Source organism: Aspergillus puulaauensis, chromosome 5 (assembly GCF_016861865.1).
Source record: "Aspergillus puulaauensis MK2 DNA, chromosome 5, nearly complete sequence".
Taxonomy (NCBI): Eukaryota; Fungi; Ascomycota; class Eurotiomycetes; order Eurotiales; family Aspergillaceae; genus Aspergillus; species Aspergillus puulaauensis.
Genome location: NC_054861.1, coordinates 3,685,694 through 3,705,122, shown reverse-complemented (window position 1 = coordinate 3,705,122; position 19,429 = coordinate 3,685,694). Strand labels below are relative to the sequence as shown.

Here is a 19,429-nt window from a genome sequence, read left to right as displayed (position 1 = left end):
GTGCAATTTCTAATATGTAGGTGCTTTGATGGCATTATAGAAGCGATTCCCCTCAATATAAGCTCTTGTGAACATTCGTTCCCTTTGCCGATGATTACTGATCATAACCATTAAATCATCCCCACCCGCTGCAGATCAAGATGTTGGTGCGACATAGAACCCCTCCGAATGCCGAATTCTTGATATGTGATCAGGTTAAATTGTTGATAAGTGATCAGTCCGACCCGGCGTAAACCAAATTACGAACGACCTTGCCACAGACGGGTACAGACCACTTAAAGGACACACTCCTTGCCGTGTAGTGTTCTAGGTTACTGCTAAATCCTATCCTCATACAAAACACACTTCTAAAATGGCTGGGCTGAGGGTAGCCGTCTACACCGTCCCCCCAATCCCCTGCGTGGACCATGTCTCCCATCGCGAAAACACCACATGGTCTCCGGAAACCTGCACTCTGGTGTTCTCACCAAACGAAGCTGTCCTCGTCGACACGGGAATAACAATCAGCCAGAACAAGGACTTGATCAAGTGGATTGAGGCAACTGCGCCGGGACGAAAGCTTGCCCACATCTACATCACGCACGGCCACGCAGACCATTTCCTCGGCCTCCCTCAGCTGCTGCAACGCTTTCCAGAGGCGCAGCCAGTGGCAACCAAAGGAACTGTGCATCATATTAAACAGCAGATCGCTGAACCGTATTTTTCCTCAACCTGGGTCGCCTTTTTTCCCGGGGACCAACTTCATACTCCACAGCAGCTTCCGAACCCCCTTCCAGAGGATAACAAATTTGTCTTGGCCAACAGATGGACTTTCCAGGCCATTGAATGTGGGCATTCCGACACCTTCGACTCAACCGTCCTCTGGGTCCCAGACCTGAGACTTGCCGTCTGCGGGGACGTTGTATACGGCAATGTCCATCAAATGCTTTTCGAGGCCAACTCCCCAGAGAAGCGGCAAGAATGGATCAGAGCCGTGGAAAGGGTTGAGGCACTCAATCCAGCGTATGTGGTACCTGGACACCGAAACGCGGATGAGATGGATGGCGTTTGGCATCTGGAGTCAACCAAGAAATATATCCAGGATTTCATTGATCTGTTGAAGGAGACACCGAAGCCCAAGAGTGTAACTGAACTGTATTCTGCGATGCTGGAAAAGTATCCAGACCGGTTTAATCCTATGGTCCTCGGTTGGGGCTGTTATGGAGCCTACGTGTCTGGCGAAGTACCCTCAGCTAGCTGAGTAGTATCGACAAGCAAAGCACTGGAGATTAATTGTCTTTTTCCATATAGCCTACTAGAAGTCAATACTACCAGCAGACGTTAGATTGCTGAAGTCATCCTCAGTCAGAATGGTTCCATTATCCCGCGTAGAAATGCTCACATTTTTATTCGTTCCTTCGCGCAGAAGTGAACGGCCAGTGTCAGCTGCATCTCATTATTACTTTTGTCAGGCGCACTCAAGACCTGATTTTAGTCGCTTTGGCGTCTTGCTTCCCTTGGGATGAGTAGGCGTCTGCATCTATAACTCTAGTTCATTCTATAATACAGGAAACAACTTGGAGGACATTCTTTCTACACTCTCCTCGATGCTATGCAAATCATTGCCGTGGGCCCAATTATCAATTTAGCGAACACATCTTAAATCAGGACTAACCCGATAATCTCGAATAATCGTCTACTTAACATAAACTAGAAACACCAGTAAAACCTCTCGGAAGACCGAGCTTGGATGGGGGCCTTCGGCACTGACTCCCTTCAAACCATTCGATGAAGGTTGGTAGCAAAGACGGTGAGACACATCTCCTGCGAATAGCCGGCTCCTACTCCAAAAGCCTGTCTTGCAGAAACTTCGCCTGAACGGGGACATTTTTTGCGTAGAGTGGTCCGTCGTATGGGTCAAAGTGTCCTCCCGGTAGCAGGTGCAATTGCTTCGGTTCCCTGGCCCTGGCAAAGGCTCCAAGTGCAATGTCAGTAGGTGTGACAACGTCATTGTCCATAATAATCATCAATAATGGAGTCGGAGCGATGTGCTGGATGTGGGCTGCAGGTTCGTATGCTCGGAATGCTTCGAGGCTATTTGATAGTTGATAGTTAGACCCAGAGCACTGCGAACTCAGGGTACTAAGTAGGATGGGAAATACCTCTTTACTGTCACATCGTTTTTCCAACCCAACGCTTCTGCTGCATTGTAGCCATTATAGCTGTCCTCTGAAGGAAGAAAAGAAAGCGCTTGAGGATCCTTGTCCACAACAGGTATCCGACTGGGCTCTTCCCCCCTAGCACGAGCCTCGCGATCTATGTTTTACGCGCAAGCTCGTCAGCAAGAGTATTTCTTTTTCCATTAGAGCACTTTGAAACTCACCATCCGCAAATAACTGGTTGAGACTTGGCACAAAATCGGCCCTGTTTATACGATGGAAGGTATCCCATCCGCTGGTTAATGGCCTGCTCAGACACGGTACGTTAGACACACACCGTTCAAACTAGCGCTCACGGTCTTAAAGGGAAGCCTACACCTGGCTGATTACAGCTTTCACGCGACGATCGACAGCACCAACGGTAAGAACATGCCCTCCACTGAACGAGCTGCCCCAGATAGCAATTTTCCCGGCGTCAATCTCCGGCAGAGACTGCGCAAAGGTAATAGCATCTGAGTAGTCACTGATTTGTAGTGCCGGGATGATTTCTCTCCTTGGCTCGCCGTCACTCGCGCCAATGCAACGGTTATCGTAGGCAAGACAGGCGATCCGAAGGTTGGATGTGAAATATTCCGCGAAGGGCCTCAGCCCCATTTCTTTGTGGGCTGCGAATCCGTGTGCCATGACGAGGCATGGTAACTCCCCAGTAAAGGAATCGGGGATGAACAGCCATCCGCGAAGGGTGAGGCCGTCTGAGGTTCTGAATTTAATATCTCTTAAAGGCATCATGGAAGCTACTTGTTGTTCGCTGTACTTTTTTTGCTCTCCGAATATATGTATTTGACAGGTCTCAACACACGAGGAGCGAGGAACGAGGTATTTCAATACTGAACGAGAGTATGTGTTTAAGACTCTACTGGGATTATGAAAATAATAGCTAAGCTACCCAGTACTTCCCCACAAATTTCGGAGTATCTGGGTGATTAGTGATCTCGCCGGCGCTCATCTATAGCCACAGCTACGTGTCTGACATGGCCGTCATTGAAGCCGGATTGTTTGGCCATCTTTCAAGCGGCATGATCAGTCATAAGTAAGCGGAAGATACAGCTTCCTCATCCCGTCTGTGGAGAAGAAGGTCTGTTGATCCGTAAAATAACCGAAGAAACGCCCTACATGTTGGAGGTGAGTTTCTGTACTTATACACCATAACCACCTGGCTTCCTTCACTTCAAGGCCGTTTTTCATGATTTGATCTTGCATTCTACTTCTGTACCGTCTATTCCTAAGACTTTCTTCACAGGCTTTGAAACTATATCGGATACTCTCAACATGCCCCTTTGGCTCGTTTTCCACCCCCCGGGCACTTTTGACGACGACGCCGCGAAGCGAGCATTAAGCAAAGACATAACGAACATATACACTGGAATTGGTCTTCCAGCCTTTTACGTCGTCATCAACTTCGTTAAGCTCTCGCCCCGGGACGTCTGGATTGGAGGTGAACCTCAAACCGACAAACCTTTCATTCGAATCGTCGCTGATCACATTGCTGTTCGGCTTGAGGATGATGACCTGGCTTATAAACGCACCGCTGCTGCCTTCGACAACGCCTTGAAGCCGCATATTGCTGACAAGGGATATGATTGGGAATTTCATGTCGATGAGACCGAGCGGAGACTCTGGCGCGTCAATGGAATGATTCCGCCCCCGTTTGGGAGCGATGCCGAGGAGCGGTGGGCGAAGGATAACAAACCAACCGTGTGGAGCGGCGCCTATTAAGATCTTACTTTGAGCTTGTAACTCCTGTTATCTAGAACTGCAGCAGCGAAAATACAAGATATATAACGGTGGCGCTCGTGCAACGCGATCGAGTATACACCGTGCAATGTCGGATGAGAGGTACACAAGCGTTGCGCCTAGGATTGCTGTATATCCAAATTCATAACCTGCGTGGTGGAGTTGGCAGCCAAGGTGGATTCTTTAAACTAATAGCCAATGAGCCCATGCTGTGTCAATAGGTCAATAACGAGGTTTAGCACGTTCAATCTAGGAATATAGCGAGCACCAACAAAGTGGCTGATATTATCCTCTACTGCCTGCAATTTAGTGATATTGACCGAACCTGCCGGGACCATGTCTACAATTCCGTCTCTGGTAGTCCGAGGGATTTGCGATTATGCAGATTCGCACAAGAACAAGATATGGCAGAGGTATGCTGCGTTCCTCCTCTCGCATGTTCAGCCGCCCTTGGACGCGGAGTCGGGATCTTTCTAATCATGATACCCTTGGTACCCACATACTTTCTATAATCGATATAATTGGTACTTGAGTTGCATACAAAGAGTATACGTTAAATGAGTGGTGTGCTCCTGTAGACGGAGCCTAAATCAACCACTTGCATATTGTCCACCCCAGGCTGCTCCAGGCTGTCCGGTGCGTCTTGATAGATGGTGCCACAGGAACGATCTCCAGCAACCCTCCCAATCAGATCCGCCATTGATAGCTCGATGTTGAGTTTGACCATATACGCCAGAGGATGGAATTGCATATACCTTGTAGCGGTGTCAGCAGTGCCTCTATTTAGCTGTCAACTGTACTTACACGAATGTATTTTGCAAACTCATCATGGATATGATGAGGACGTCCATGCCGAGGGATATCCCGATAATACTCATATTGAAATAGATCAGGGTCTTGTACTTCAGCAGACCGGCCGATACGAGGTTCGATCGAACGATATGAATGAAATAGAAGTTGAGCGCCCCGTCGACAAGGAGGTAGATCACCTTCTCGCAACGGTCCCAGCGCTCGTTGATCCAGATATAGTTCTCTGAGATCTGCAGACGAGCAGGAACCCAGATGATATAGACCGAAATGTTGACCGCGGTGATGAGGGTGGCGACGGCGGCCTTGAGATATGTGGCCTTCTTTTGGTCCAGAAGGAGTAATGCACACCGATTAATGATGATCTGCAGGAGGAATTGGACCTGGTCAAGTTCGCAGGGTTAATATGTCTCTCTAGACTATGCAGAGCCACTGATTTACCTGCAGGGCCCATAGTGTAACTTGCACAAAGTCAGCTCGCTGATATTATAGCACGGGGCCGAATTGGATATATTATACCAATGCCGAAATAGAAAGCAAAGCTCACAATTCAGTCAGCACTCGCTCCCTCGCCGCTATCTCGGATGGATGCAGCCTCACCTTGGTGGAATCACACCCCTCACATATAGCCAGCAGATTATGCTAAATATCAAGCAAACTATAATCTCCAGCCATATCATCCATACATAGGCATTTCGGAAAGCGCGGCGGCCGTTCCTCTTGTAGATGTTCACCGTCTGCTTCACCGCTGTCCAGCTAGTTAGCCACCCAAAGCCAATGGTGAACCCCCATGCAATTGAAGCAACTGCCATGTCAGCCTCCGTGACCTCTGGGAGAACAAAGTCCGGGGAAAGAAGCGCCATTAAGGTTGATGCAGCATTGAACGATATAGTAACGAATGTACCATCTTGGGCGAACCCAGTGCAAACGCGAATAGAGCCAGACGAAACGAAGAAAGGAAAGTCGCAAGTCGATTTTGAATACGAAAAGACCCGGGAGTTAAGAATTAAATGCACGCGACAGCAGCCAGCTTCTGGGTAGGATGACATCAGATGGAGACTTCCCCTGGGTTTCTAGTGGGCAACGCTGTGTTCAAAGTTCAGTCAAAAGTTTATCGGTTGCGGGCGCACACTTCCTCCCACCCGAGTCGCTGCATTTGGAACTCCTCGGGCCCGACATCGCAGCTGGTAGCCATGCAATGCAGCTGTTTCGTGTTCTGGCAGGTTATGTCTCCACTTGCCGTGGATTGCATGGTTATGAAGGGTCGGAGAGTGGCCAAAGGTTTCGCTGCTGGCCTATGTACTATACCCAGGCCTAGATGAGGATTTCTCTGGCATGGTCATGTTCCAAGTCAGGGGCTGGCAGATGGAAAGGTGATACAAGGTAAGCATGGCTAGTAGGCGAGACTTGGAGGTTTGAAGAGCGTCCCAATCCCCCGACAAAAAAGACCACAGTAATAAAGTTGTAGGCAAACTTGCAGCCACGGAGGGGGTGGCGAGCAACGTGCAGCGAACCGCGGAATATCAACGCGTACCATGGGCCGGACTCTAGCCCTAAGCCATGACAACTTTATATTGTTCGGACATAATACATACCATTAATAATTGAAGAGGTATGAGTACTACTGCTACTACTACTACTACTACTACCATTAATATTATTCAACATCCCCCGCCACCATAACCTCCCCAATGCCCTTCTCTGCCCCCTCCCACTCCCTTTTTATAACATCAACCACCCAGTCTCCTCTGGGCTTCAACCTGAACCTCCTCTCCTTGGGCATAGTCATAAACCCCACAACAACCATCTCCCAAGGATCCACCAAATCGCCATCCAACACCTCAACCTCAAACGCCCAGATCAACGACGCAACCTGCATAAACGTGCCATCTGTAGCAACCCTCTTCCCCTGACATATCCTGCGTCCCTGCCCAAACACCGGCAAGGGGAGATCCGAACGGAGTTTCACTTCTTTAGTCGAGGGATCCTCACGCAGCCACCGTTCCGGTACAAACTCCTGGGTATTTCCAATTTCCGGGTCAAAAACAGCCTCGTCCCGTCCAATCGCCCACGCATTCGCAATAACCGTCCACCCCTTCTTAATCTCCGTCCCACCAAACGAATCCGCATGGTCCGCGCGGCGCGGAATCGAACCCGGCGAAATCGGCCTCCACCGGAAAAGCTCATGCGTGATGGCATCGAGGAACGCCAGATTCGAGCGGTCCGCGAATGTCGGTAGGCGATCCCGGCCGACCACCTTGTCTAGGATCTCGTGTGCCTTTTTCATGAACGACGGGTTACTCATTGCCGCGATGAACAGCCACAATAGCTGCCGCGGGGACGTCTCCATCCCGCCCTGGATTGAAGTCGCGAGGGTAAAAGCGAGATCGAGATCCGAGACGGGCGAGGCTTCGGGGGCGTGCTTTTTCGCTGTTGCGATGGCCTGTTTCGTGGCGTTCCAGCCTGGGCCGTCGCGGCCGTGCGTGAAGAGGCGCGTGTAGAGGTCTACTTGTTCGGCGAACAGGGCGTCTGCGGAGCGCTGCCAGGGGGAGAGGGCTGTGGGGAGGTGGCGCAGGGCCGGGATGATATCTGGGAGCTGCGGGTTGGCGGCGAGGTGGGTGACTTTTGTTTGGATGTCGATGACCTCGTGGAGGATTGGTTCTTCGAAGCGAGGGATGCGCAGGCCGTAGTGTAAGGCGAGGATGACGCTGGACTGGGTGCGTTCGAGGAGGGGGTAGACGTCTGCGGTGCTGAGGGTGTTGTCTGAGGACTGGGTCAGGGTGGTGAGGATGTCGAACAGAAGCTGTTTCGCCTCGAGTTCCATCAATGGCTGGTATTTTGGAGCGGCGGGGGCGCCGAGACTGGGGGAGAGGATGCGGTGGTGCAGTTTGAGGTGGTCGTCGTAGTCGTGCATCAGGGTAAAGCGCGAGCGACCTGGTTCTGCGCCGGTGATCATCTCCATGCTCACGGAGGCCGGGCGGTTGCTGTACCACTGGCTGCGGCGGCTGAACAGCTCGGTGACGGCCTCGTAGGAGTTGAGCACGACGATGGGGATGAGCCCGAACAGTTTGGGGACGGCAATTGGGCCATTCTGCTTCGCCCAGTCGTCCCAGTTGACGAGGGGCTTCTCGATGGGAGAACTGTGCAGGTCGCCGATGAGTGGCAGTTTAAGCAGGGGCTTTTCGGTGGATTTGCCCTTCCTGGTGCTGAGATACAGCAGGGAGAGAGCTCCCACAACGAGGAGGACGACAGAGGTAGCCATTGAGACCTTCAAGGAGGAGTCCAAACTGCGAAATAACTGCGAAATAACTGCAGAAAGACGGCAGTTCGCGACAGCACAAGGTTTATATTGGGCCCCCGCACACAGCCAATCCCACTGGAGCAGAGGCCCACCGCTTGCTCTCCTTATTCAGGGTTGTCGGCTGTGCATCAGTTTCTCGAGTCAGACCATCGTCAGCCAATCCCAGCTCCCATAATTACTCCAAAAACAAGTCTGGTGGACAGGACCAGCCGGGGAGCGTTGTTAGTTCCCAAGGCAGCGCTAGCAGAGACGGCGGTATGAGACTGTGACAGCCGAGCCCTAACTGCCAATAGAACATCCCAGTGTCAGCCTTCACGGGCCCAGGTGGAGCTCCCAAGGCTGATTTGAGTTCGCCGAACTGCTCAATGCCATTCTGACAGAACTCTGTTCACATTGTACGAGCGCCAGCAGTCGACTGCTCGGAAGCTTAAGCTTCGTCTGACGGGTGTCACATTTCTGCAGGATACAGAGCAACTTCGTTGGACGAGTCTGTTATACGGGTCTACAGACTGCATACTTCTGATCTGGCAACCAGGATCGATCCTTCGCGATCATCAACGCTCCTACCAAGGTCTAACTGGTCGACACGGGAGGACGGCCCCGTTAAGGGGTCCATCCGGATCCTCCGTTCGAGAGCCCGCGGCAACGGCCCTCCTAGACTCGCCAGGATCAGTCCAGGTCGAGTTAATACAATTCTGCACCTCGGAAAATGCGGAGCCCAGGAGCATTTAAATTGAACGGGGGTCCAGTTTCCGCTGCCGTTTGTTGTTGCAGCAGAGCCATTGTTCGACTCCGAGTCAGTCGTTATCTTGCAAGATGACCACCTTCCCCGTCCAAACGCACGACCAGCGGGCTGTTCTCGGCGTTGCTATTGCGTTCTCTGTCCTCTCTGTCGTCGCTGTCTGCCTCCGTCTCCTGGCTCACAAGCTGGCCCATAAGAAATGGACTATCAGTGACTGGTTCCTCATCGCAGCATGTGTACGTCCGTCTAAACATGTCCTATCGATATTATACTGATAGCCAACAGATCTTCGGCGTCGGGCTGCAATCCATCAGTATCACCGGCGTAATCCAAGCTGGAATCGGCTACGGCCACGTCCAGGACATCGCCATAGACCCCAACTACGGCCTGGAGCCCATCACAAAGCTATCCAAGCTGATCATCCCGCTGCAATTCCTCTGGGTGCTCAGTCTCAGCTGCACAAAGATCTCCATTCTCTTCCTATACCTCCGGATATTCCCCGTCCGCTGGCTCATCATCTCCTCCTACACAACAATGTCCATCATCGTCGCCTGGGCAATAGCAACCATCCTAGCCGGCTGTCTGATCTGTCGCCCTTTTGCGTTCAACTGGGATAAGACCATCCCGGGGGGGTACTGCGGCAACCAGGTCTCCTCGTTCACAGCGACGGGCGTTATCAATCTCGTCACGGACGTTGCAGTTCTTGTCCTCCCAATGAGCAGTCTATATAAACTCCAGATGGCGCTGTATAAGAAGATCACCCTGATTACCGTGTTTGGATTGGGTCTTGTGTACGTCCTTCCTTTTTTCCATTACCCTCCACTGTCTACCACTGTTAGTACTAGTTGAATTGCGTGTTAACCTATACAGAACATGCATAATCTCCGCCCTCCGCATCGCCGTCCTCTCCAGCATGAACTTCAACGACATCACATACACAATCCCGCGCGCCAACATCTTCAGCGGCATCGAGCCCTGTCTCGCCGTGACCCTCGCCTCCATACCCATGATGCGTCCGCTACTAGGGCGCACGAATACCACGCCCATCGGGACCGGCGCTACACCGGTCAAGTCGCGCTCGCGCTCGAAGGGCAGCGGCGGCGGACACCTGGGCAAGGGCTCAAGGGGGACAAACGAGGATGGGTTCCAGCCGCTGGATGATGATACGAGGCAGCTGTGGTTGAGGCCGTTGGGGCCGAAGCATTATGCGGGGATTTCGGTGCAGGATAGGGGGGATGGTGATGGGGTTGGTGTTGAGGAGGATGAGAGGGAGCTTGTTGGTTCTGGGAGAGGGGATGGGAGGGGGTTTGGGAGGGGCATTCGGGTTAAGCAGGAGTGGGGGGTGGATGAGAGTCGGTGACTTGACTTGATTATTTGTTATTTTATGTGTGTAGTATGGGTTGGCTGGATGGGCGTGATGGTTATTCCCCAAAAGCGAAATGTAAAAGTTATACCAATAAGCGGTGTCGCATCTCTGGATTATGTTGCATTCTTCGATTCCAGCAAGACATTAAATATACCGGACTCTGGCGTTGTTTCAATGCGAGGCCGTTGACATTCTGATTGCATCAGATATATATTCTGCGTTTCACTTGGCAGCCACGGAACCAACATTCGCTTTTTTCAGGACCATAACCCATCACCCTAAACATGAATATTATATACAAAACAGCTTTTACTAGGAAGAAATATTCCCATCCTCCCCCACAAGCCGTCTCTCCTCACCTCCCTTACTCCCTGGCCCCGCCGTGAGATACATCCACGACGATACCGTAACAAGCAGCGACGCCACCGCTATAACCCGTTAGAAAAGCCAAACCCACCATACGAGCAAAGAAAAGAAAGAATCGATATAAATACTTACCCAGTATACAACTCATATAATAATACCCAATAAGCTCCGAGAAACCCCCCGACAGCAACGGCCCAAGCACCATCCCGACAGTAAACGGGACTTCGGTCAGACTTGACAGTCGCGAGTTCCCACCATACGGACCGAATATAGCGGGGTTTTTCGATTCGAGGTCATGGACGACGGCTAGGATATTCACGTTAGTAGCCCGAATACAAAAACGGAAGAAAGGTAAAGAAAGATAAAGAAACGCACACATCATCTGAAACGACCCAGCACCCCTCGTCAACGCAAACGCAAACCCCAGCCCAACAATAGCGCCAATAAAAACACCCTGCCCACCCTTCTCCAATTTTCCCCAGGGCAACTCCTCCCCCGGAACAGCCATCAACCAAAGCAAAGGCGTTGTCAGCGCCCACCCGATTGTCGTTGGCCAGTGGAGACCAAGGTGGTCGCGCGTCCACCCGATCGCGGGCCCGAGGATGATAGCCGGCAGGTTGAGGCCGAGGAAGAGAAGACCGACGGGCAGAGAGCCCCAGCCGAAGACGGCGCGGACGTGCAGGGGTAGTGTGGTGTCGAAGCTGGCGAGGATAGTGGACATGATGAGGCTGTTGCATATCGAGGCGACGATTTGGGGGTTGCGGAGCATTATGCTGTAGAAGCCGCGGGGTGATTCGGGATTAGTATCTCTTTTTTGGCCTTCGGCGGTAGTTTGAGTATCGCTTTGCTGATCAGCGAGGAGGGCAGTGCGTTCCTGGGACTCGTGCTCATTCGAGTCCGCGTCCACGTCCGCGTCCAAGTTCGAGTCCGATGATACCGGTACGGCCGATCGATTATCGATCATGACGAGACGGGCAAAGAAGTCTACGGAGAGGAGGAGCAGAGCAGCTGACCATGCAGGCCAATATCCGAACAGCTCCAGGAGGATGCCCGACACCATAGGGCCTGCGAAGATTCCGGTTCCGACGATGGACATTGCAGTCCCCGTCACTTTTCCCTTGTTTTCGCCGTCGACATTATCGACCAGGGTTGCGAATGCGACTATCCATACGGCGGAGCTGGCCAGAGACTGAAGGACCTGGCCTGCCATGAGAACCCAGACTGGTGCTGTTAGTGGTGGGCTGATTTCAAAGAGAGAGGGAGCGTACCGGCCCGGGCGGAGGCGACAAGAATAGTGCCCGACGAGCATGCTGCGAGGCATAGCAGGAGCGGGATCTTCCTGCTGGGAGTTTTGTCGGCGAAATGGGCGATGAATGGAGCTGTCAAAAGAGAGATGACGCCGTAGAGGGCCAAGAGGGTGGTGGTGAATGTTTGAGTCCGTGACGGATCGAGATGCAAGCGCGTCTCGAGCATATACGGGAGAATTGGCACGATAAATCCGAACAAGAAACATTCTGATGGCGTTAGTATCTATCAGTCAGATGGATGGTTGACATACCAGAGAACAAGCTGATGGTGGCCGTGGCGATGATGAAGGACTGCGACGAACGCCATGTGTAGCCCCAGGGCAGCCTCTGCGTGCCAACCGCCATTGCGAAGAAGTTTGCAACGAGTATTAGCCATGGAGCTGAGGCATGATATTATAAGGAAATCGGCCAGTCCGGATCAACGAGGCTGACAAAAGAGAACGATAGGAGGCGTGTTATTGCGTCGGGTGAGCCAATCCCAGTCGATCTGACGTGCTGCAGGATTTCAAGCGCTTTGTGTCGGAGACTTTGTGAGTCACTCGACTGCAGTAGCAATGTAGCACTGCAGTACTCTCAGACTCTGGAAGTCTGGATGCCCGAAGACAATCTGCGACAATGACAATCAGTGGAGATCTGCAATCAGTCATAAGGCTTGAAGCCTTGAACGAGTGAACCCGCGACTCCACCGCATTCACCGTCAACCAAGTTTGCGACTTGCGACTCGCGACTCGCGACCGTCTGAGCAACGTCTCAATCCCACCTCGTCATCTCCCTGCATTGCATCACCCCGCCAAAGTAACAACCTACCCCTCCAAGTCTCGTGCACTCACTAATACGCGTAGCGAACAGAAAAGCCAATCTCACAATGTCCTCCCTCCTCCGCCGCCTCCTCCCCAAACCCGTCGCAAACAACGGCTCGCAACTCCGCGACCACCAAGCCAACGAGCGCACATTTCTCTCATGGACACGCATGGGCCTCGCCTTCGCGGCGATGGGGTTAGCTGTTGGAAGACTTGGTCTGATTGAGCATATTTTCAACCCGGTCGCTGAAGTCACCGCGGGTCCTTCGCAATCAGAAACGCGCAACACAACCACGGTGACGGCTACGGATCAACACCCGCCTACGAAGACGAAATTGCGAGATAGCCCCGATATCCTCGTTAGCCGTCTCTGTCAGGTCATCAGCGTTTGGTCGTTCGGGTACGGTCTCTTCCGGTATATAACCGTGAGTCGGAATCTGGGGAAGGGGCAGTTTGTTCCAAGCATCTGGGGCCCGGTCGTCATGACTGCCGGGACGATGGGGGTTATCGGCACACTGATTGAGATGGACTGGAAGAGGCCGGGACAGGGAGATGGCAATGGAAATGGACGCGGCCTCGATATTCGCCAGATGCTGCAGAGATGGAAGTCTGGATCGGACAAATAAGCTTGAATCGGTGCTGTACGATAGATATTTGATTTAGCGTTGGACGATGATAGACTTGATAGAGTGTAAGTTATATAGACAAACAGCAATAGACGACAACCACCCATTCATCTAAGACTCCGTACATTAGTTCAAGAAAAGTCTCCCTCGTAAACCATCCCCAGACTCCCCGGCATCGCATCCACAAACCCATTCCTCGCGTACAGCTTCCGACCCGGCTTATCCGCCAAGAGATTAATATACGGATTCCCCTCGGGCGCATTATCCCTGATATGCACCAGCAACTTCCTCAGCACTGCCTCCCCAAGACCCTTGCGCTGATGGTCCGGGAGCACCGCCATATCCACAATGTGGAAGTACCACCCGCCGTCGCTGATGATGCGGCCCATTGCGACCGGGCTTGCGGTATTTGTAGAAGGGTCGGTGTGGATGATGTAGCAGCCGTACCAGGCGCCATTGACTGAGGCGGTGCCTTGCGCGACGGATTTGGGGGAGAGGCCGGAGGCAAGGCGGAGGTGGAGGTAGTCCGCGACTGAGGGGGGAGAATCAGTGAAGGCGTAGTTTGGGGGGAGTTGGGCTGTCATTGTGGTTTTGGAAGCTGGTGTGGTGATAATTGGGTCATCGCGGTGCCAACGATGATATTGAAGCCATATTGATAAATAGACAGCTGAATAGGTAGCAATCGAGCTAAGCTGTTGCTACCTAGTTGTATGTGGGGAGCGGCTACATTCGGTGCTGTTGTGTCGGTACACCGTATACCGACGAAGTCGTGATCTGAACGCCACGACTCAGGGGAACTCGAATCAGGGGAACTTGCCAGTGCCATCAAGACTACGGCGTAAAGCTTTAGCTGGCATAAGAAGGATGATATAACTTCCCGGACGCAGGCTTTATACTGCTATCCTTGCGTGGCGGACAAATACCCGCGATACCTGTTCTGTCAAGCGGTATTTTTGCATCAAGGATTGGCCAGGAGCGACTGCTGTGGTAAGCTTGGCAGTGAAATACTGGCGATCCGTGACCAAACAGGCAGATGTAAACTGTAAAGACTTGTTAAAAAAACCAACTCAACAGCATGGATGGGGTGCTGTTAGTCACGTTCCAACTGTTCTATTGCTTAAGATAAGATTAGATGCACCCATCGGTCTCGAGCGTCCCTCCATGTCTCCCGCAGGTAACAATGCTGTCGCCAGTGCGTTGAGATCCCCAACACCACCACTTCAGCATGGAGCACGCTCGCGCGCCCTCAAGCGACGTCTCGGTAGCCCCAAGCACGACGACCAGATCGTCCTCGCTATTCGACGAAGCCATCTGGTTCCTACAGCCGGACCACCACGATGAAATGCAATTCGAGCTGGACAATGGCGTCCCGGTTGTCAAGGGAGGAACCGCAGGCGCCCTGGTCGAATACCTCACACGACACGATAAACTCGACACGGCGTTCAACCAGATCTTCCTTCTCACATTTCGCTCCTTCATGACGAGCGCGCAGCTATTCGCCATGCTGATGGAGCGATTCTACATACAACACCCGGACGGACTCACCCAGGCCGAATACCAGATCTGGCTGTCGCACAAAAAGAAACCGACGCAGGTGCGGGTGATCAATATCCTCAAGCGCTGGCTGGAACAGACCTGGGGAGAGCCTGACGACGACGCAGCCCGCGACCTGCTTAAACGGATCTACGAGTTCGCGCTCGACTCGATTCCGGCACTCAAGACGCCGGGGTCGAATGGGTTGATTAATGTCATTGAGCGGCGCTTACAAGGGGACCGGAACTTGCGAGGGCACCAGCGCGTTTCAATGCAGAGTGTCACTTCCCCGCCACCGGTGCTTCCTAAGAAGATGAAGAAGATCAAGCTCTTGGACCTCAATCCGACTGAGCTTGCGCGGCAATTGACGCTGCTGGAGTCGCGACTGTACGATAAAATACGCCTGGAAGAGTGCTTGAACAAAACATGGCAGAAGAAGACAGGGGACTTGGAGCCGGCGCCGAATATCAGAGCAATGATCCGCCATTCCAACCAGCTGGCGAACTGGGTCGGGAATCTGATTCTCGAGCAATCAGATCTGAAAAAGCGTGTGCGGCTGATTAAACATTTTGTCGATATTTTGGAGGTGCGTCTACTCCTGTCACTGAGTGCATGAACCCTCTGACTCTCCACAGGCCTGCTACGAGATGAGAAACTACTCGACAACAATCGCCGTCGTGTCCGGACTTGGAACAGCACCGATACACCGGCTGGCTCGGACCTGGTCGCAAGTTAGTGAGCGCACCATGGCGACCCTAAAACGGATACAGCGGCTCGTCAACAGCACGAGGAATTTCAACGAGTACCGAGAGACAATGCGGGCAGCGAGTCCCCCATGCATTCCATTCCTTGGTGTGGTTTCATCTCATTCTCATGCAACACACCTGCAGCTCAACTAACCTGTAATCACTAGGCGTCTTCCTCATGGACCTAACATTCATCGAAGACGGCAACCCCGACCACACCCCTGCAGGCCTAATAAACATGGACAAGCGCGCCAAAGCGGCCGCCGTAATCCAAGAGCTGCAACATTCTCAATCCTCCGAATACATATTCCAGCCCGTCCCTGATCTGCAAGACTACCTGATCAGCAGCACCCAAGCTGCCGAAGACATGGCGAACAAACACGACCGCAGCCTGGAGATCGAGCCGCGAACGCGCGTGGAAATGAGCGGCGGCGGCGCCCCCTATGTTTCTACCGGAACCCAAATGATAGGCATCCTGGTTGCAAGCATGGCGATGGGGGATTGAGCCGTTAAACCAAATTTAACCCCCAACGATTAATGACCGATGCGCTGTACGATTACATTGACCAGGGATCCCATCACGAATTTCCGCCCTTCCCCTCCCACCGAAGCGAGCCGAAATGACACTGAACAGGGACCCTGGTGCCTCTCCCGTGGTTATGTTTTAGATACCCTGTCATTTTGTAATACTAGTATGTTAGAAATAATTCTGTCTTTTGCTTTGTTGGAGCCATCTCCGATGCTAACTGCTCACTGGCTAGGCGTGCTGGGGTGAGAAACCGCCGCTGTCTGGGTCCACCACTCCGATATCGCATTAACTCGCAGTCGCAGTCGCAACTCGCAAAGCCACCCCATTTTGTCGCCTGATGTTCGGAAGACGCCTACCGAGCTAAGGCCGGCCGTTCAGTGTTCAGCGGACTTGACATGTCGAGAGACCCCACGTTCTGCTACGGAATCCAAGGCTTTATTCTCTTGGGCTTCCAATGCAAGGCTAATTCTAATCCCTGCAGCCCGCGGAAAGAAGTTGGCCTAGACTTGTTTCTAGTGCATCACGGACATTGTCTAGTATATAATTGAGACAATGCCATACTCTACAATATTTTAATGCGATTCAAGTTCATTCCGAGATGTATGTTATGTACGTAATCGGTCCACGACCACGGCCACGGTGCGGTTGGCGGCCCCATCCGGGCGTCAACCATTGTCCAGCAAAGTTAATATTGAATAAAGCACGTAAAAGAGTGGATATGGTTGATGTCATTCCAGTCATAATCTAGTTGATCCATCGAATTTGGGTATCGTTTTTCTAACCCCCCAGTCACCCAGTGGCCCGCGCCCTCGCTCTCGCCCAGCAGCCCAACACAGCCCCAAAAGAAAATATATGTATAAAAAAAAAGAAAAATCACAAGACAACTCCCTTATTCTGCTTCCTGTCGAGCCGATAATTGCGCCAAACAGCGATAGCCGGAAAGCCCGAGACCAGTACACAAGTAGACAAAATACAAGCATACTTCATATACTCGCTCCACGCATGATTAATCGCAGTCCTTATCTCCGAGCCCACCGGGTGCGTAATCTGCTTCACATACCCGTTGATATAGATCTCTGTCGCAAGATCCTTCGAGTTTTCGGGAAGGGCCTCCGTCAAAAACTTCAAGAACGTATTATTAAAGACCGACGCCGACGCCGCAAACCCCAGCGCTGCCCCGATACTAGACGAGAGACTGAGAATCGATAGCATCATGGGCACACTCTCGCGATCGGCGGCTGCCATCACAGCCATATCCTGACCGATGGTCAGGGTAGAACCCCCGAAGGCAATAAAGATCTGACACATAACCATATACCCAACGGTACTATCCTCGCTCTGCCCTCGGAAGTGGATCATGAGCCCCGAGCCCAGCAAAAGGAGAGGCATGCCGAAGAAGAGAGTCTGATATTTGAACTGCCGTGTAATCCGGATAACAATGCCCACGAGGACAGACCAGAATGTACTCCCGACGTTGAAGATCTGGTTCACGTACCCGGCCATCCCGATGGAGAGGTTGAAGACCACGATGCAGAAGTTGAGCAGGTATAGGTCCCAGCAGTAGAAGCTGAAGAAAACCAGGGCGGAGAGAAAGCATGCGCCAAGGACGGTGCGCTCTTTGAGGAGTTCCCAGCGGATGAAGTGGGTTCTGGCGCCGAAGCGTTCCCAGGCCGCGAAGGTTGGGAAGAGGAGGAAGCCGACGATTACCATTGCGATGAAGGTGGCGCTGTTGTATTGGGCAGCGCCGTAGCTGGTTAGACTGAAGGGGAGGAGGACGAGGGTGAACGCGGCCATTAGGAGGAATGCGCCGAAGACTGGGCTGTTAGCTATTGTATTGAGACATGGGAGGACATGACTTACTGTCAAATTCGTGGATATAGTGGATGATTGACTCCATGGTAGTCCGCCCACTTGGGCGTCGTCGGAAGATACCCTCGTTCTCAGCTTTCTTCTCATGCATCTTGAATACCACTGCCAGTGGAAGAAAGACCAGTGGCGCGACGATAGCAAACACTCCGTAACTCCACCGCCAGCCCGAAGTCTTCAGGAAGGATTGAGCGGCCAATGGACCAGTAAATGCCGTGCAGATGAACGGAGTACTGGCGAAGGCGAAGGCAAAAGCTCTGTTGCGAAGACCAGTTGTATCGGCAATGAAAATATCCAGGATCAGGTAGAGAGCGTCATATCCAACCCAATACAGGATATATCCAGCGGCGTACGAGTCCGGGCTGTTGCAGGCAGCAAGGATGATAATACCAAGGACATAGACGGCGACAAAGACCAACAGTCCCTCAGTACGCCCCCAAATAGTGAGGATTTTAGCCACGGGCAGCTTTAACACACCGGCAATGACGTTGGAAAGGATATTCGCCGTGCTGACTTGGGGAGCGGCACTGAAGTTGGCAAAGACGTTCTGGATAATGGCGCTGCTGATAGACGACTGCAGAGCGAGGATGAAGAATCCCAGCCAGACACTGTTCCGTTAGCACCTACTTCAATCTACAACCAGTGCAGCACCACTTACAGAGCATATGTGCCAAACGCCGCCTTCTTACTCCAGACCAATGCGACAGCTTCAGCCTTCTGCACACCCCGTTGCGCCTCTTCCGTTACCCCCTCGCGGGAATTGTGTCGCAGTCCGGCATTGCTGCGAGTCTCAGTCGAAGGACCCCAAGCATGGACCTCGAAGTCATTCGCATGGTGGTGCTTCTCATCCCTAAAGTGATACTCGTCCGTACCGACCACCGTCTGCGCCGTTCGTGCATCACGGTTTCGAATAAGATCCAATGCGCCCATGATGACGGCCGGCTCTGTCTACCTCACGTCGAGGGTGTTGATTGTCCAAATCCCAGGACGAGGTGATTTCGCGAAGTAAAATACGGACAGACAGAATAAATCCTCAGTGCAAGTCAGGGTACGGACGGGGCCAGCCCTTTTCAGCACATGCGAGACGGGCCAGAGTACCCAGGATGTACTAGTAAATCCTCGCAAGTACCAGGGTGCAAGCCAATCGCGGACACGGACTAATGTTACCGCATGAAACGCGATTCCCACGCTGATCGGTGGTCACACATCAAGGTGGGATGGCTCGGTATAATCCCCACCGCATACCGCGCTAACAGGGAAAAAGAGTCCAAGGCAGAACCAAGCACCTGCTCTGCCGCATGGTGCTCCAGCCTGGGTGGGCCGCATGCGAACTGCGATGTCGGATCTGATAAGGTGTGGGCGGATCAGATAACGCGGTCCCATTCTCATATTTTGCAATACGAGCACGAGGCCCACAAACTATTGAATTGCCGTGGCATGGCAGCGTCCTGTTAAATCCGATTACTGCGTGATCGGATTTGGGGCCTTCGTTTCTTCCTTCGTGCTTT

At 52.5% G+C, this 19,429-nt stretch overlaps 11 protein-coding genes across 11 annotated transcripts; 5 read left to right on the top strand and 6 right to left on the bottom strand.

Moving 5' to 3' along the window:
• Positions 1-352: 352 nt before the first annotated feature.
• Positions 353-1,240, top strand: APUU_51421A (MBL fold metallo-hydrolase; the record flags this gene model as incomplete). Its single annotated transcript, XM_041706527.1, has 1 exon — positions 353-1,240. The coding sequence occupies one exon, from the start codon at positions 353-355 to the stop codon at positions 1,238-1,240; it is 888 nt and encodes a 295-aa protein (XP_041558904.1).
• Positions 1,241-1,820: 580 nt separating this feature from the next.
• Positions 1,821-2,822, bottom strand: APUU_51420S (alpha/beta hydrolase; the record flags this gene model as incomplete). The annotated part of the gene is made up of 4 exons (XM_041706526.1): positions 1,821-2,073; positions 2,142-2,295; positions 2,363-2,445; positions 2,515-2,822. 4 exons carry the CDS (start codon positions 2,820-2,822, stop codon positions 1,821-1,823), a joined length of 798 nt encoding a protein of 265 aa, XP_041558903.1.
• Positions 2,823-3,467: 645 nt separating this feature from the next.
• On the top strand, positions 3,468-3,914 carry APUU_51419A (tautomerase family protein; the record flags this gene model as incomplete). Its single annotated transcript, XM_041706525.1, has 1 exon — positions 3,468-3,914. The coding sequence occupies one exon, from the start codon at positions 3,468-3,470 to the stop codon at positions 3,912-3,914; it is 447 nt and encodes a 148-aa protein (XP_041558902.1).
• Positions 3,915-4,485: 571 nt separating this feature from the next.
• On the bottom strand, positions 4,486-5,602 carry APUU_51418S (uncharacterized protein; the record flags this gene model as incomplete). Its single annotated transcript, XM_041706524.1, has 5 exons — positions 4,486-4,687; positions 4,737-5,122; positions 5,181-5,200; positions 5,259-5,281; positions 5,340-5,602. The coding sequence occupies 5 exons, from the start codon at positions 5,600-5,602 to the stop codon at positions 4,486-4,488; spliced, it is 894 nt and encodes a 297-aa protein (XP_041558901.1).
• A 794-nt stretch (positions 5,603-6,396) lies between these two features.
• Positions 6,397-8,001, bottom strand: APUU_51417S (uncharacterized protein; the record flags this gene model as incomplete). The annotated part of the gene is made up of 1 exon (XM_041706523.1): positions 6,397-8,001. The coding sequence occupies one exon, from the start codon at positions 7,999-8,001 to the stop codon at positions 6,397-6,399; it is 1,605 nt and encodes a 534-aa protein (XP_041558900.1).
• An 855-nt stretch (positions 8,002-8,856) lies between these two features.
• Positions 8,857-10,142, top strand: APUU_51416A (uncharacterized protein; the record flags this gene model as incomplete). The annotated part of the gene is made up of 3 exons (XM_041706522.1): positions 8,857-9,018; positions 9,068-9,573; positions 9,653-10,142. 3 exons carry the CDS (start codon positions 8,857-8,859, stop codon positions 10,140-10,142), a joined length of 1,158 nt encoding a protein of 385 aa, XP_041558899.1.
• Positions 10,143-10,460: 318 nt separating this feature from the next.
• On the bottom strand, positions 10,461-12,166 carry APUU_51415S (MFS transporter; the record flags this gene model as incomplete). The annotated part of the gene is made up of 5 exons (XM_041706521.1): positions 10,461-10,576; positions 10,647-10,820; positions 10,890-11,735; positions 11,783-12,028; positions 12,073-12,166. 5 exons carry the CDS (start codon positions 12,164-12,166, stop codon positions 10,461-10,463), a joined length of 1,476 nt encoding a protein of 491 aa, XP_041558898.1.
• A 520-nt stretch (positions 12,167-12,686) lies between these two features.
• On the top strand, positions 12,687-13,247 carry APUU_51414A (YidH family protein; the record flags this gene model as incomplete). Its single annotated transcript, XM_041706520.1, has 1 exon — positions 12,687-13,247. The coding sequence occupies one exon, from the start codon at positions 12,687-12,689 to the stop codon at positions 13,245-13,247; it is 561 nt and encodes a 186-aa protein (XP_041558897.1).
• Positions 13,248-13,378: 131 nt separating this feature from the next.
• APUU_51413S (GNAT family N-acetyltransferase) lies at positions 13,379-13,831 on the bottom strand (the record flags this gene model as incomplete). Its single annotated transcript, XM_041706519.1, has 1 exon — positions 13,379-13,831. The coding sequence occupies one exon, from the start codon at positions 13,829-13,831 to the stop codon at positions 13,379-13,381; it is 453 nt and encodes a 150-aa protein (XP_041558896.1).
• A 641-nt stretch (positions 13,832-14,472) lies between these two features.
• Positions 14,473-16,031, top strand: APUU_51412A (Ras-GEF domain-containing protein; the record flags this gene model as incomplete). The annotated part of the gene is made up of 3 exons (XM_041706517.1): positions 14,473-15,366; positions 15,416-15,632; positions 15,694-16,031. The coding sequence occupies 3 exons, from the start codon at positions 14,473-14,475 to the stop codon at positions 16,029-16,031; spliced, it is 1,449 nt and encodes a 482-aa protein (XP_041558895.1).
• An 897-nt stretch (positions 16,032-16,928) lies between these two features.
• SIT2_2 (siderochrome iron transporter 2) lies at positions 16,929-18,851 on the bottom strand (the record flags this gene model as incomplete). The annotated part of the gene is made up of 3 exons (XM_041706516.1): positions 16,929-17,869; positions 17,916-18,529; positions 18,580-18,851. The coding sequence occupies 3 exons, from the start codon at positions 18,849-18,851 to the stop codon at positions 16,929-16,931; spliced, it is 1,827 nt and encodes a 608-aa protein (XP_041558894.1).
• Between the last annotated feature and the right edge of the window lie 578 nt (positions 18,852-19,429).